The sequence below is a fragment of the Drosophila kikkawai genome, chromosome X (genome assembly GCF_030179895.1).
Source record: "Drosophila kikkawai strain 14028-0561.14 chromosome X, DkikHiC1v2, whole genome shotgun sequence".
Taxonomy (NCBI): domain Eukaryota; kingdom Metazoa; phylum Arthropoda; class Insecta; order Diptera; family Drosophilidae; genus Drosophila; species Drosophila kikkawai.
The window spans coordinates 5,926,830-5,943,105 of record NC_091733.1 but is presented as its reverse complement, the minus strand read 5'-3'; the positions used below and the strand labels follow the sequence as shown (position 1 = coordinate 5,943,105).

The following is a 16,276-nucleotide window of genomic DNA, read 5'->3' as shown; positions in this document are numbered from 1 at the left end:
AATGCAACTTTTGAGTTCAGTTTAATAGTCGACGTGACGGGAAACCCAACTGTATAGGTTTATTAATTAGTTACTGATGGTTCACCTAATCAACGGCCTTTGCTGATATCTGTGAAGCAACGTCAGTCTACGTGTTATTTTTGAACGCGTTTCTAGAAAATGCACAAAAGGAAGGAAAGGTTTGTAGACGTTGATTTGCCTTAGATAAAGCCATACTGCAAGGAGGTGGGTCCTTGAGCGGGAGTGGGAGTGAGCTATTGAGCTACATTATTGCTAAAGCTAAGCAGTAATTAAAAGTTAAAATAACTTTGGGAATCACACTACATTTTGCTTACCCCTATAAAGAAAAATGATAAAGAATTTCAAGCTTCGGAAAAAAATGAATTTTTAAGGGATATCTAACAAAAAAGAGGTGACAGTGGTATAGATAACACACTCGTACAATTTCTCAAAACATATCTACAAGATCTACCGCAATTTGGGTTTGAACTGAGTATGGATACGATGACTAATTGATGAGACAAATTTTGGGAATAAATTCACCATATGAGGCTCGATAGAAGCGGACACCGTGTTGAGAAAGAAATTGTTTAAATTTTCGTCTTAAATTGACGAACGCGTAAATTTGCTTGGGGTTAGACTCATTTCTGTACCGATTTAAGTGATTTCTGTAAGCTAAATAATATAAGCAAGTAGTTAAGTATTTCGAATGACTCAACTGGTCGTGGACGGAAATATCTCTTCCGCTGCGTCGTGTAGCTTTAGCTAATATTATAACACGCTCTGCAAATGTAACTTATTTAACATAACTTATTTTCTTTTCATAGACATATCTAGCTCCAGGAAAAATTAAAGTCACCGAAGCATATCAATTAGACGAGCCTGGATTTATATTTGTTCGGCGCTGTATACAAGTATTAGAAAGCCGTGGACTGGAAGATGAAGGAATTTATCGAAAAAGTGGTGTTGGAACAAAAATTAGCAAGTTATTAACTTTAGGTATAAATCGAAAAGAAACCGAAGATGTTTTCACTGACGATAAGTACCGCGATTTAATGGAAAGTAACACTATTGCCAGCGCCCTCAAAATGTATCTGCGGAATTTAAACGAACCATTAATGACGTATCATTACCATGGTGATTTCATCGAATCAGCTAGTAAGCATTAAATACTTAATAAAATTGTTTACATGCTAATGGATATTTAACATAAATTTGTAGAACTGGAAACCCTGAATCAACGCGTAAATGAAGTACATAAGTTAGTCTACAAATTGCCAAAACCCAATTTCGAAATGCTGGACATAGTTATTTGTCATTTAACTGAGTGAGTACAATCATGTATATTTGTTAGACACGTGTATATATATTCATAAGCAAACTTTCTTTAAGACTTTAAAAAGTTCGGAGATACCAGTGAGTAGATTTCCTGGGCAATTTATCTACGAAAATAAAAACCATTGCACACATACAATACGTACAATTTTAATTCCGACTCATATATTGTGGCAAAACAACCGCTTAAATTACAATCACAAGGAAACCTGAGAAAGTACATGCAAATAAGGATTTTTTGAGGTATTTGTAAGAGCAATAAATGGTAAACTGGCTTTTGCGTGCTCGGCCTTTATTCAGGGGGGTTTCCTGAATTAGGATAGATAGAATTAAATTTTCTTCTAAATGAACTAAAACGGTTGTTGAAAACCGCGTTTTTTATATTTTTTACAGCATGTTAAAGTCAATATTTTATCCCGAAAAATGCAATATTGACTTTAACATGCTGTAAAAAATATAAAAAGCGGTTTTCAACAACCGTTTTAGTTCAACTAATTCTAAAGAGAATAAGCCTTTATTCGTTTCAATCGGTCAATAAGTTTTTTTGTTATCTTTCCCGCCAATTCGAAAGAATCGTAAAAATGAAAAGTCAGAAAACGGGCCTCAAAGTTCGCCAAGCGCCTGCAAACCTACCCGGCGCTCCTTTGCTTTCATCTCTGTATCTTCGAAAATACTTCGAATTGGCTTCTGAAATTTTTGTGGTATATTCTTAGATAGTTTATCTATCGATTTAAGCAATAAAAAAAAAAATCGATTTTTTTTTGCCTCCTAATTCAGGAAACCCCCTTAAACAGGCGGATAGTTTTTTTGAACCAAGAACCTTAATATACTTTTCCTATATTTTATTATACGCTGAACTTAAACCAAAATAATTCAACTTAAAAGGGCACAAAATACGGTTCTTAGGTACTTTTGAAGTGCTGTAACTTCAATACGTTTTATGTTTTTATAGCCTTGCAGGGTATTATAATTTCAGTCAGAAGTTTGCAACGCATTGAAGGATACATTTTCCATCAACATTAAAAGCCGAGTCGACATGGCTAGCCATGTCCTTCTGTCCGTTTCTACGCAAACTTGTCCCTTAGTTTTAAAGCTATGTGAATGAAACTTAGCATATAATCTTCTGAATACTCTCACTGCTATATACATATGTCGGATCGGGCCGGATCGGACGACTATATCATATAGCTGGCATACAAATGATCAACAATTTAAAAAATGTCTAACTTGGCTGCTTTTCAACATATTTTCATCTTGTTTGAGACATGGTCATTATATATTATTTGAGAATTCTCGTTTTATTTTATGAAAATCGGACTACTATATCTTAAGCTATCATAGAAGCGATCGGGAAACTAAATTATAACCTTTTTTTCATCTACTCGGAGATATGAGCTTTTTTCTTTCAGAATTTCGGTTTTAATTTTATGAAAATCGGGCGAATATGTCATACAGAAAAATGGAAACCTATTAATAATGTTTATTGTATTAGGTATTTCAGGTTAATTCGGTGCAAAAATGCCCACTTTTCAAAAAAATGTTGTGGCGAAAGGACGAAAGTTAGCTTAATGAAATAAATACCATTTAATAGCACAACATTTGAACAATTTTTGATCAATTTTGAATTGAGAAATATTTAGAGGTATAGGAGTTATAGGAAATCTCCTGGGTCGCCTCCAAAAAAAGTTGGTTTGCGATGTACATCCTAACTGTCCACAGAATCATCCTCATTCGGTAAAGGATAAGTGTCCCGAGGTATTCACGAAGCGTTTTTATTTTTAAAATTTTTTCCCGATTTTTTATAAAAATTGGAAACCCCGATTTTTGACTAAAAAATTAAGTAAATTAGTTATGTTTGTGGGGAAGACAACGAATTTGCCACCCTTTAGTTCATAATAAAAAACGCACGATAGGTATTTTAATATAAGCCGTGTTTAATGTGTTTGTTTCATCGGAGCTGCAGACTGAGTATGTAAAAAGTTTGGCTTCAATATATATACATGTTTATGGGATAACAAATGTAGTTTTGCTGATAGATAACGCGACAGCTTTAGCGAGATAAGAAAAGAGTAGCAAAGAGAAACCATAAGAGCGCTGCAGGTGCAGCGGTACGCCTGTGCGCGCGTGACTAGGTGCCGGCGGTCTGCTCCGAACATACTCCCCCCGTTGGAAGAGGTACGGTTCCAACCATTTCGGAGTCGATGAGCAGAGCGGCTAGTTTGGCGACGGCTCTCTTGATAAGACCCGTAGCGGTACGGACCATAGCTACTCTGATGACGCCGTCCCCGCCGGGTATAACTTCCTCGATGCACCCAAGCTGCCATTTCAATGGGGGAATGCTGTCATCCTTCAGCACCACTATGCTTCCAACCTTGATGTTGAACGTTTCGACGCGCCACTTGCTCCTTTCTTGAAGAAGGGACAAATATTCGCTGCTCCATTTTTTCCAGAAGTGTTGTTGCATCTGGGTCACCCGTTGCCATCTGCTGAGGCGGCCTTCGCGAAGATGAGTGATGTCAGGCTCAGGAAATTTTGTGAAGCTGGAACCCTTCAGGAAATGCGCAGGCGTTAGCTTGAGGTGCTCTCAGCATTTTCTGAAATTGGACAGAGTGGACGGGAGTTAAGGATGGCAGAAATCTCATAGGCAAGAGTTCTTAGTTCATCGATGGCTAAGACGGATGCACCGACGACTCGGTAGAAGTGATATTTGGCCGACTTCACAGCGGCCTCCCATAAACCACCGAAGTGCGGGGCACGCGGAGGGATGAACTTCCAATCGATCCCATCAGCTAAACAGGCCGAAGATATCGATGCCGTGTGTTGCTCGCTCAAAAAAAGCTCCTTCAGCTCGGCAAGCTCGCTCTTTGCACCGACAGAGTTCGTAGCATTGTCACTCCAAATGGTACGCGGACTGCCTCGAAGGCTGATGAATCTCCTCAGCGCTGCGATGAAAGAATCCGTCGTGAGATCCTGAACCACTTCCAAATGAGCGGCCTTCGTGGAAAAGCAGACAAAAACAGCGATGTAGCACTTGTGGGGTGCCTTATTTCTGGTCTCTGCTTTGTGATAGAATGGCCCACAATAGTCCACACCTGTTGTATGAAAGGCTGGATTAGGCTGCACTCGATTTGCCGGCTACCCATGACGTGCTCCCAAGTCACAGGCTTCATTCGGAAACATCGGACGCATTTGTTGATGACGCTGGCGACGAACTTGCGGCCTCCAATCGGCCAGAACCTTTGCCGTAATGCAGCCAGCAACGCCTGCGATCCTGCATGCAAATATTTTCCATGAAAATAAACGATGATTGCCTTGGTGACTGGATGATCCTTGGGCAACAGTATCGGATGCATCGTATCGTAGCCCAAGTTTGCGTTCTGAAGTCTTCCACCAACTCGAAGTAACCCGTCGGATCCGATTATAGGCCTAAGCGAAATCAGCTTGCTTTTCTGGGGACAAGACTTGCCCTGGCTAAGAAATCCATACTCCTTCGCCAAGTTAACCTGTTGGATGCTCCTCAAAAAGAAGTATAGTTCCAGAGTTGATCTCCTCCACCGAAAGACGACCTTTTAACGGCGCACATTTGGCTCTGCAATTTGAAATGAACCGATAAATGTATGGAAATACTCGCTGCAACTTGTCGAAAGAGTTCAGGTATTTGCAGTTTGAAGAACTATCCATGCAAACGGTCCCAATTAGAGTCGCAGAACGGCGCTCTGGAAGATCCTTTACTACATCCAGCAGGGACGGCCAATTCGACGAACTTTGCAGAAGGAATGGAGGCCCATTAGCCCAAAGGGAATGCTCCAACAATTCTCTCGGGGTACATCCTCGCGATACGACGTCCGCTGGGTTTAAGGCTGTAGGAACGTGATGCCAAGTCATTTCTTTCGTCATCTCCTGAATTTTCGCGATCCTGTTCGATACGAAAACGTTAAACTCCCTCGGAGGTTGCCGAATCCACGCTAACACAATAGACGAGTCCGACCAACAATGAAAGGCGCAATCAAGCTCAGCCAATAAAAGCGCTGCAGAAAGCTCTAAACTTGGAATTGTTAAGGCCTTCAATGGAGCTACTCTCGACTTGGCACAGAGCAGATGGACTTTCAATTCTCCATTGGTCTCTGATCGCAAGTATAAACACGCTCCATAAGCTGATATGCTAGCATCGCAGAATCCATGCAACTCAACGGAAGCCCTTGGCTGTAGTACAAATCGTGGAAATTTTAAGTTCTGTACGACCGCTAACTGTGAGGTCAACTCCCCCCATGACGAAAGAATGGGCTCTGGCAGTGCGTCATCCCAATCCACGTTCGCACTCCATAGAGATTGCAGAAAGATTTTGGACCTTGTGACAATTGGAGTTATTAGACCAAGCGGATCGTAGAATTTGGCTATTGTTGACAATGCAACCCGCTTGGTGGGTCGTTGATTGGTTGGCAGTTGAGAAAAATTAAATAGGAGTTCATCAGAAAATGGATCCCAGACTAGTCCCAATGCCTTGGCGATATCCGATCCATCATGAAATTTGATTAGCTGCTCCTTGTCGCAGTCAGACACTCCTTCCAGGGCTGCTGACTCATTCGAAAACCATTTGCGGATTGGAAAGTGGCCTCGCGACAGTAGTTCCTTCACCTGACGACGAATTTCTCTCACCTCCTCAACTGAGTCCCCACCAGAGATTAAGTCATCCACATAGAAATCTCTACGAACAATTCTTGCTCCAATAGGAAATGATTCCTCCTCATCGTAAGAGAGTTGATGCATGGCTCTTATAGCCAAGAAGGCAGCAGGCTTAGTTCCATAAGTTATCGTGTTTAATTTAAAAACACTCAACTCATCCGTGGGGTTCTCTCGCCAAACGATACACTGCAAAAAGTCATCCGGATGCGAAACACGCACGCAACGGTACATCTTGCAGATATCTCCACAAAGGGCAACTTTAAAAAATCGAAAGCGAAGCAGTATGTTAAAGATTTTCTGCTGAATAGTTGGGCCTGCAAGAAGTAAATCGTTAAGAGAGCTACCAGAAGTCGTTTTGGCAGATCCATCAAACACGACACGAAGCTTCGTGCTCGTGCTCTCCTGCTTATGCACGCAATGGTGAGGCAAAAAGAATTGTGGCACCGATGGTTCCTTTTTAACAAGCGACATGTGGCCTAAATCGATATACTCCCTCAAAAATGCTGAATACTGAGCTTTCAGGGCTGGGTTTCTATCTAGTTTGGCTTCCAAACTCCTGATCTCAAATCTTCCGGCAATAATGAAGGCTTTGACGAAGTGAAGTCCTCAATTTCCCAAAATCGCTTTACTATGGCGGCGAGTGTGTCATCAGGATGATAATCAGGGTCCTTGACTATGGCTGCTAAAACCGATTTGTGATTTGGCATACTCGATATCCCTCCAGAGACTATCCAACCAAGTTTGGTGTTCTGAAGAGTAGGCAAAGTCCTGTCCAAATGAATTTTTCCCATGGAAATTATTTCGAAAAACAAACCAGCGCCAAGCAAAAGGTCAATTCGTTGCGATTGATTGAAATACGGATCAGCGAGCGAAATGTTCTGCGGAATTCTCCATGCTGTTGCATTAATATTGAAGTGGGGCTGATAATCCGTGATACTGTGCGTCACAACAGCAGCGAATGACGCACGATAGCTGGCATCCCGAGATTGCGCAACAATATCGACTGTGTTATCAGAAATCATGGAAGATTCTCCTATCCCAGAAATCGAGGTTTGCGATTTTTTATGCTTCAAATTAAGTTGACTAGCTAAGCGAGAGGTTATGAAGTTTAGCTGAGAGGCAGAATCTAAAATTGCTCGGCAAGGCATAAATGCTCCAATTCTATTTCTCAAGTAAATAATTGCAGTCGGAAGCAACACGTAATCGATCGGCATAATATTTGAGGCTTTGGGTGGAGGGCTTGATATGTGATGATCAGGATGAGGTGATGGTTGAGCACATGACACTAATGCTGATGATGAAGTGGATGGCAATGGCTGAGAGCTCGAGGATGGATCGATTGATTGATGAGAGATTGATGGAGATGCAAATGAGATGGATGATGCGGATGGGTCATGGTTCATGTGTAACAATGAATGGTGCTTCATGCGGCAATATCTGCAGTGAGTCGACTTGCATTGCTGCAAACTATGCCCCTTGCGCAAACAGTTCAAGCAAAGGTGCAACTTCTTTGCTTCTCGATACCGAAGATTCGGACTCAAATTTAAAAATCGAGAACACTTTGGCAAATAGTGATCCCTTGCATCGCAAAATAAACAAATGGGCTGACTTGAGTTAGTGGCAGAAGCAATAAGTGTATTTGGGTTAAATTTGTGCATGCCTTTTCCCACCTGCTGGCCTGGTGTTTGCGTTACCAAGGCTTGATCCAAGTTTTCCATCATCCTGCACCTCTTCTCCAAAAACGACTCCTCGCATCCCAGGTAGACAGCTCGGTGATTGACAAATCCTCTTCCCATTTTTCCCGCGTCCTCTGGTCCAGCTTTCGAGTGACGATGTGTATCAGAAGCCCATCCAAAATCTGATGCGTAGTGGCCAGGGTTCGAATCGCTCGCAAATGTGAATTCATGCAATCACTGAGCTCCCGAAGACCCTTTGACGATCCCTTCTCGACACCCTTTAAACCGAATATTGCCTGTACGTGTGCCTCAAAATGTAAAACCTTGTTATCAAATCGATTTATCAGCAAAATCATAGCCTTATGATAATTGGCATTTGAGGGTTCGAGCGAGCGTATGGTCTCCAGAGCCACGCCGCCTAAACTCGACCGCAAATATTGTAATTTCTCAATATCACTTAGCTCATCATCATTTCCGATGACCGCCCGGAACGTCGCCAGAAAATCCGGCCACTCAGCATAGGATCCATGAAAACGAGCAATTTCCAGATTTGGCAAACGAGGCTTTTCAATGGATGTTGAATTGGCAGCGGTTGAAGCTGGCAATTGCGACTTGCGATAAGCAGCTAAGCCTCGGCTTAGCTTCGCCTTTACATCCATAAAAACTCCGGAAAATTCAATCCGGTGGTCACTCGAGATCTCCGTAAAATCCAGTCGCTCCAACGATGTCTGCGCAGCATCAAATGCCTCGTTTAAGGGGTTATATACAGTTGTACCGCTCATAAAAATGCAATTTTGTCGATTTTTTTTTTACATCATAAAAAATATTTATTAAAAATGTTTTGCCGACGTTGTTTAGTACATGTTTCTGGGTACTTTATAAAATTTTTTCATAAAAAATATTAAATATTAAAAATGTTATGGCCGAATTCCAAGATCGTCTTTTTTTCGATGTTGACTTGCGGTGGACATCATATCCCGAGAACGGTTCATCCGAAATCAAAAATTCAAAAAAATTTCGTTAGTATATTGTATTGCCTAGTCCTCTAGACCATGGACTTGTAAAAATTTTGATAAAAAAAAAAATGGCGACGGTTTTAACAAAAAATTTACTTTTTCAAGGTATAAGATTTTCGATTTTTATGCTCTAAAAAAAAGTTTAAAAAAAAAATTAAAAATTCTTCGTTAGAGGACTAGCTATTGTGAAATTAAATAAGTGGTCAAAATTTGGTGTTGATCGGATTAATAGTTTTTTACTAATCGTGTCCACCGCAAAGGTAACTTCGAAAAATAGCGATTCTGAGATAATCGCGTTTAAAGTTTCAAGTTTGTTCCGGCCGACGTGCAGGTCGTGCGCTATAAATAGCTACAACTTCGGTTCTAATGCTCCGATCGTTATGAATTTTGGTGAGAGTATTCTCATCAGTATATACTTGAAGAATATGCAAATAAGGCCGATTTTTTTTTATCATCACAACTGTATATAACCCCTTAAGGAGTTGATCCAATCCATTCGCGCGAGTAAATCAGCTTCATCAAACTGATTGACCGAATCACCATTTAAATAAAATTTCATCGAGTTTATTTGCCTCAAAATAGAGTCGGCTTTGGCTCGGTAGAAGTCCACGTCACTTGGGGATTCATTTGGTGCCCGAACCGAATTTTCCGTATCAGACATATTTTTTATTCGATCACAAAAAAAATAAAATAAAATAAATTAAAATGTCTGACCGCGTCAGAGGCACGAAACACCCTATGCTTTCTACCGCGAAAATGTAGAGGTTACAAGCGTCGCCGAAATGCAACGGAACCTTAAACTTGTTGTTGTTGTTTTTGCCGGTAAATTGCCTGCTTAGCAACAGCGGATATATGCGAACGAATGCATGTATGTATGGCGGTGGCTATATGTACATATATATGTATATGTATATGCACTATGCGAATTTAACAACAATTAAATTCGATTCACTTTTATGTCGAATTATTTGCACAACACAGTTTTGATTTTTCACACCGCGAAATGTACAAAAAATCAAACGGCCGGCAGCGCACTGTATGTACATATGTATGTTCGTGTGTTTGTGACCGCATGCCCGCAAACGACAGCAAACAAGCGTTTTTATTAAACAATTACGAAACCGAAATGCAGACTCCGATAAAGATCACGTCGGGGTCACCAAAATGTTTGTGGGGAAGACAACGAATTTGCCACCCTTTAGTTTATAATAAAAAACGCACGATAGGTATTTTAATATAAGCCGTGTTTAATGTGTTTGTTTCATCGGAGCTGCAGACTGAGTATGTAAAAAGCTTGGCTTCAATATATATACATGTTTATGGGATAACAAATGTAGTTTTGCTGATAGATAACGCGACAGCTTTAGCGAGATAAGAAAAGAGTAGCAAATAGAAACCATAAGAGCGCTGCAGGTGCAGCGGTACGCCTGTGCGCGCGTGACTAGGTGCCGGCGGTCTGCTCCGAACAAGTTAAATAAAAAATATAATAAAATTAAAAATTAAAAAAAGCTCGACGTGAGTACCTGAAAAATTACCTAAAGAAGTTATGTTCCAAATTTCAAACCGATTGGTTCAGTAGATTTTGAGTTATCGTGTACACCGATTTCCAAAATGGCATTTTTCAGGAGAGCGCTTTAAACTTTGTGATTCTCATAGATTTTACACCAGACGACCTTCGTTCAACTCTGCATAACTTCGTCAATTCTCATATGATCGATGTAAAACTTGGACACAATATTCTTAAGATATTGAGCCTTTAAAATAAAAAATAAAAATAAAATTAGGTAAAAAAAATTAAAAACCTTACCTGGAACCATCTTCTTGCGATGCCAGAACCAGAGTGCCTAGGTATCTTATCCTTGCCCTCGTTAGGGCCGGACATTTGCAAATTTGATGCTCCAAGGTGAGTTTCTCGTTGCGCTCTTTGCACAGGATTTTTGATATTTTGCAGGTTGTGGAATTACTCCTCCACCTGCTTTTTGCGCTTGCGTCAGCCCGTCTCGCTAGCTCACTTTGGAGCGTTCTTAGGAAGACAGGGACGTTTTCTGCTCTTTCACTCGCTAGTCCGACGCCTCCCTTTGCAAGTTTGTCTGCGGTCTCGTTACCGTCTATGCCTTCGTGGCTGGGAACCCAATAGATCCTCGCGGTCACTTTTCGTTTTTCGTGCCTCCCATTCCGCCAATATTTTTACACGACGCACTTCTGGACTTGGCAAGTCGTCCCATGTCTCGATCGCACCCTTAATGTTTCAAATCATCTCCAATTGTCACTCCGATCTCTTTCAATTTCTTCACTGCATCGAAAAAACCGTTGATGTGGAGATGGGCGTCGTCGCCCTCACTCACGCGACTATACGTTTAAACAAGGTGGCCTTTCGCACTGGCCCTTTTGATTGACATGTGGTTTGCTATTTCAACCAAAAATCTCTCAATGTGGTGCAATCCTCGATCAAACCTAACTCGGATGTACTTATCGACAAAAGTATATCTGCTCGACTTTTCTCGTCTTTAATGGTCCTTTCTGCGAGATCACTTTTATTAGTGGGACACTATTTCGTACCGCTCACATATGGCCATAAATCATTCTTCACAAGTATGGCACACATTTTCAATTTCAATATGTCGTAGTTCTCCGCGTTTAGCGGTTCGATGCGCATGTATGTACCAGTCATTTTTCACAGCGTCTCTCGTTTCTTTCCTTTCGCACTTATAATTATTTTTCTGTTTTCGATACTACGCGTCCTGGGCCCATAACTTGTTGGATGCATGAGTAACCAGATTAAATAAGTACACTTAAGCCGTTTAAGAATTATACAAAAGTTTATTCTAATTGAATATATATATGGAGAACAAAGAGTACGCGCAAGATCGACTGCTCTTTTCTAGATACTTCGCCGCGAACGCCGGAAATCAAAAGTGTGGCCAGTTACAATGATATTAGATTGGCCAAACGGTTCCCAGATTGGGTTACCAGATTGGTACTTTGAATAAAGCGCTTAATTCGAACATTTTTCTTGGGTGAAAGTCCGACTGGGTATACAAACTTCGCAGAAGTTATCATCCTTCTTTTTTTTTTTTAATCGTATTAAACAATAAATATATAAAATTTTATACTTGAAATATTTAATATAACTCAGGCCGCTAAAACACGTAGTCAAAAATCGCAAAACCAACAATCGAAATATACTTTTCAAAAGTTTTTGGTGCTGTTGGAGGGGGGCGGCTTTAAGTTGAAATGCACTCTGATAAATAATAACACGTATAACTTTTCGGGTGTTACGCGACACGCGTCGATATGTTTATTGCAGAAGGTAAATTGGTACTGAATACAAAGAACAAAAACTAAAGCTACGGAGAGCGGATTAGAAGCTCTAGGACTGGAAGTCCGGAGGAAGAGGGAGAGAAAAGGAGAGCGTACGAGATCACACTGCCTCCCGAAATTAAACGCCTATCTGGCGCGAACAAGAAACCGTTGACATTTCCGAAGAGGATGGTTCCCTTGGCAGACTCGGCATTGGTAGGATAAAATACCTCGGGAACGTCTGCTCTTGCTGTGGTCGTACGGAACCCAGTAATTGGAATCGGCAGAAAGGGTCACTCGTGTGGAGAACGAAGAAATCCTTTGGATGGGTGCAAGAATTTGTGGTGCGTCATCACGAGGATTCGAAACACTGGATGAAGTGTTGCTTGGATGCAACAATGTGTGATGCCGACCGTGACAAGTAAGACAGCTGTGGGCGCTTGTTCAATTACGGAGTGGATGACCGCTTGCAAAGCAATTTAAGCACAACTGCTTTTTCTGGATGTAATATGATCGATCGGCTATCGTCATCTGAAGGAAGCGTGGACACAAACGCACTGGATGGTTCTCTGCAGAACACAAATCGCATCTTTTGGATATGGGAACAATCCGCGTACTAAAGGATTTTAGTACTCGCGGTGCCACGATGGATTTTGTCGGTTTGGACGGACTGAGGCGTATCGTAGGAGGCTGGAGAGAATCGATGGTTTACAGAGATCTGTGGCGCTCAGTAAGGAACGAATCAAGTTCTAGCCACGTCGGAATTTCGGTTTTATTTGGTAGGGATAGCTCCCATAAGGAGAGCGTTAGCTTTGGAAGCTTCGAGGAACACAAATAAACCAATAGACAATCCCAATTATCCGTAGGAAGGCCGGACAGAGTTAGGAATGTGAGGCAATTTTGAATTGTATTCTGCAGCTCCTTCAAGGCTGCCGAGGATTCGCGTTCGATGGATTGTATGTTTAGTAATTTCTTCAGTTGGCTGTTCACCAACGCGCGTTTATTTTCGAAACGCTCAGTTAGTTCTTAGGAAGACAGGGACGTTTTCTGCTCTTTCACTCGCTAGTCCGACGCCTCCCTTTGCAAGTTTGCCTGCGGTCTCGTTACCGTCTATGCCTTCGTGGCTGGGAACCCAATAGATCCTCGCGGTCACTTTTCGTTTTTCGTGCCTCCCATTCCGCCAATATTTTTACACGACGCACTTCTGGACTTGGCAAGTCGTCCCATGTCTCGATCGCACCCTTAATGTTTCAAATCATCTCCAATTGTCACTCCGATCTCTTTCAATTTCTTCACTGCATCGAAAAAACCGTTGATGTGGAGATGGGCGTCGTCGCCCTCACTCATTCGCGACTATACGTTTAAACAAGGTGGCCTTTTGCACTGGCCCTTTTGATTGACATGTGGTTTGCTATTTCAACCAAAAATCTCTCAATGTGGTGCAATCCTCGATCAAACCTAACTCGGATGTACTTATCGACAAAAGTATATCTGCTCGACTTTTCTCGTCTTTAATGGTCCTTTCTGCGAGATCACTTTTATTAGTGGGACACTATTTCGTACCGCTCACATATGGCCATAAATCATTCTTCACAAGTATGGCACACATTTTCAATTTCAATATGTCGTAGTTCTCCGCGTTTAGCGGTTCGATGCGCATGTATGTACCAGTCATTTTTCACAGCGTTTCTCGTTTCTTTCCTTTCGCACTTATAATTATTTTTCTGTTTTCGATACTACGCGTCCTGGGCCCATAACTTGTTGGATGCATGAGTAACCAGATTAAATAAGTACACTTAAGCCGTTTAAGAATTATACACAAGTTTATTCTAATTGAATATATATATGGAGAACAAAGAGTACGCGCAAGATCGTCTGCTCTTTTCTAGATACTTCGCCGCGAACGCCGGAAATCAAAAGTGTGGCCAGTTACAATGATATTAGATTGGCCAAACGGTTCCCAGATTGGGTTACCAGATTGGTACTTTGAATAAAGCGCTTAATTCGAACATTTTTCTTGGGTGAAAGTCCGACTGGGTATACAAACTTCGCAGAAGTTATCATCCTTCTTTTTTTTTTTTTAATCGTATTAAACAATAAATATATAAAATTTTATACTTGAAATATTTAATATAACTCAGGCCGCTAAAACACGTAGTCAAAAATCGCAAAACCAACAATCGAAATATACTTTTCAAAAGTTTTTGGTGCTGTTGGAGGGGGGCGGCTTTAAGTTGAAATGCACTCTGATAAATAATAACACGTATAACTTTTCGGGTGTTACGCGACACGCGTCGATATGTTTATTGCAGAAGATAAATTGGTACTGAATACAAAGAACAAAAACTAAAGCTACGGAGAGCGGATTAGAAGCTCTAGGACTGGAAGTCCGGAGGAAGAGGGAGAGAAAAGGAGAGCGTACGAGATCACACTGCCTCCCGAAATTAAACGCCTATCTGGCGCGAACAAGAAACCGTTGACATTTCCGAAGAGGATGGTTCCCTTGGCAGACTCGGCATTGGTAGGATAAAATACCTCGGGAACGTCTGCTCTTGCTGTGGTCGTACGGAACCCAGTAATTGGAATCGGCAGAAAGGGTCACTCGTGTGGAGAACGAAGAAATCCTTTGGATGGGTGCAAGAATTTGTGGTGCGTCATCACGAGGATTCGGAACACTGGATGAAGTGTTGCTTGGATGCAACAATGTGTGATGCCGACCGTGACAAGTAAGACAGCTGTGGGCGCTTGTTCAATTACGGAGTGGATGACCGCTTGCAAAGCAATTTAAGCACAACTGCTTTTTCTGGATGTAATATGATCGATCGGCTATCGTCATCTGAAGGAAGCGTGGACACAAACGCACTGGATGGTTCTCTGCAGAACACAAATCGCATCTTTTGGATATGGGAACAATCCGCGTACTAAAGGATTTTAGTACTCGCGGTGCCACGATGGATTTTGTCGGTTTGGACGGACTGAGGCGTATCGTAGGAGGCTGGAGAGAATCGATGGTTTACAGAGATCTGTGGCGCTCAGTAAGGAACGAATCAAGTTCTAGCCACGTCGGAATTTCGGTTTTATTTGGTAGGGATAGCTCCCATAAGGAGAGCGTTAGCTTTGGAAGCTTCGAGGGACACAAATAAACCAATAGACAATCCCAATTATCCGTAGGAAGGCCGGACAGAGTTAGGGATGTGAGGCAATTTTGAATTGTATTCTGCAGCTCCTTCAAGGCTGCCGAGGATTCGCGTTCGATGGATTGTATGTTTAGTAATTTCTTCAGTTGGCTGTTCACCAACGCGCGTTTATTTTCGAAACGCTCAGTTAGGTTTCCCCATGCTGAGCGGATACCGTCATTGGTGAGTGGCGAATTGGAAACTATAGAATGAGCTTCACCACTAGTCTTGGCATTTAAATAGAACAACTTTTCTACAGGGGTCAGCGTAGGATTGTCGATATAGACCGCTGTGAAAAGGTCCCGGAAAGTCGGCCAGCGAAGATAATCGCCCGAGAAATCTTCCGTTTCACACGGAGGAAGCCGACAGCCAAACGAAAAGGAATTTTGGGGCGCAGGGCATTGAACTTCAGCTGCTTTAGCAGAGATCGTATCGATCTGTTCCATGAACTTGTTCACCGTTCATAAATGGAATAGATGTCGTCGTATTTTGCCTTAAGAGTAGGCAAGGTGTCTGCAGCGCCCTCTAAACCAACTGAAATTAGCTCTGAACAAGCTTCGTACTCTGTCTCTACCTTGTCCCATAGCGCTCGGACTTGGTCGAGATGGATTTGACAAGAGTACTTGGATGGAGTGGGTGCTGCTGGATTGCAGACTCTGGACGCGAAGTGACTCAGACGGTCACAGATCAAAGTAAATTTGTTTAAAATTGAAGGAGCCATTTTGGATATTTTTTTTTTACTATAAATAGGTATATATTACAAAATAATTTATAGGTCGAAGTTGGATTGGGAATTTAGGAATTTGTGCACTTGTCGTATGCAAGTGCAAAATAGCGGAGATAAGGAGAGGCGGCAAAAATTGCCAAATATTGGAGCGTCGACTTGCAGATGATTATATATGTATGTATATATGTATATTTAATTACCCAGCAAACAAAAACTTCGTAAAAAATATTAAAAACTGAAGTTTTGCGGACCGCAGGCGGACAAAACGTCAGATTTTAGGCTCAAGAACGATAACAAAGTAAATTACATGTCCTGGGGTTTGTGGCAGAAAAACCTCTCATTTTCGGAGCACGAAAATGAGAG

The 16,276-nt window shown here is 41.6% G+C and overlaps 1 protein-coding gene across 4 annotated transcripts in view; it reads left to right on the top strand.

The window, feature by feature from the left end:
- Positions 1 to 16,276, top strand: part of Graf (GTPase regulator associated with FAK) — an 88,107-nt gene that overhangs the window by 60,146 nt on the left and 11,685 nt on the right. For all 4 annotated transcript variants that reach the window (XM_041774969.2, XM_041774970.2, XM_041774968.2 and 1 more), the window contains 2 exons: positions 828 to 1,158; positions 1,222 to 1,327. In XM_041774969.2, coding sequence (XP_041630903.1) covers positions 828 to 1,158; positions 1,222 to 1,327 — 437 coding nt within the window. The remainder of the gene's footprint in view (positions 1 to 827; positions 1,159 to 1,221; positions 1,328 to 16,276) is intronic.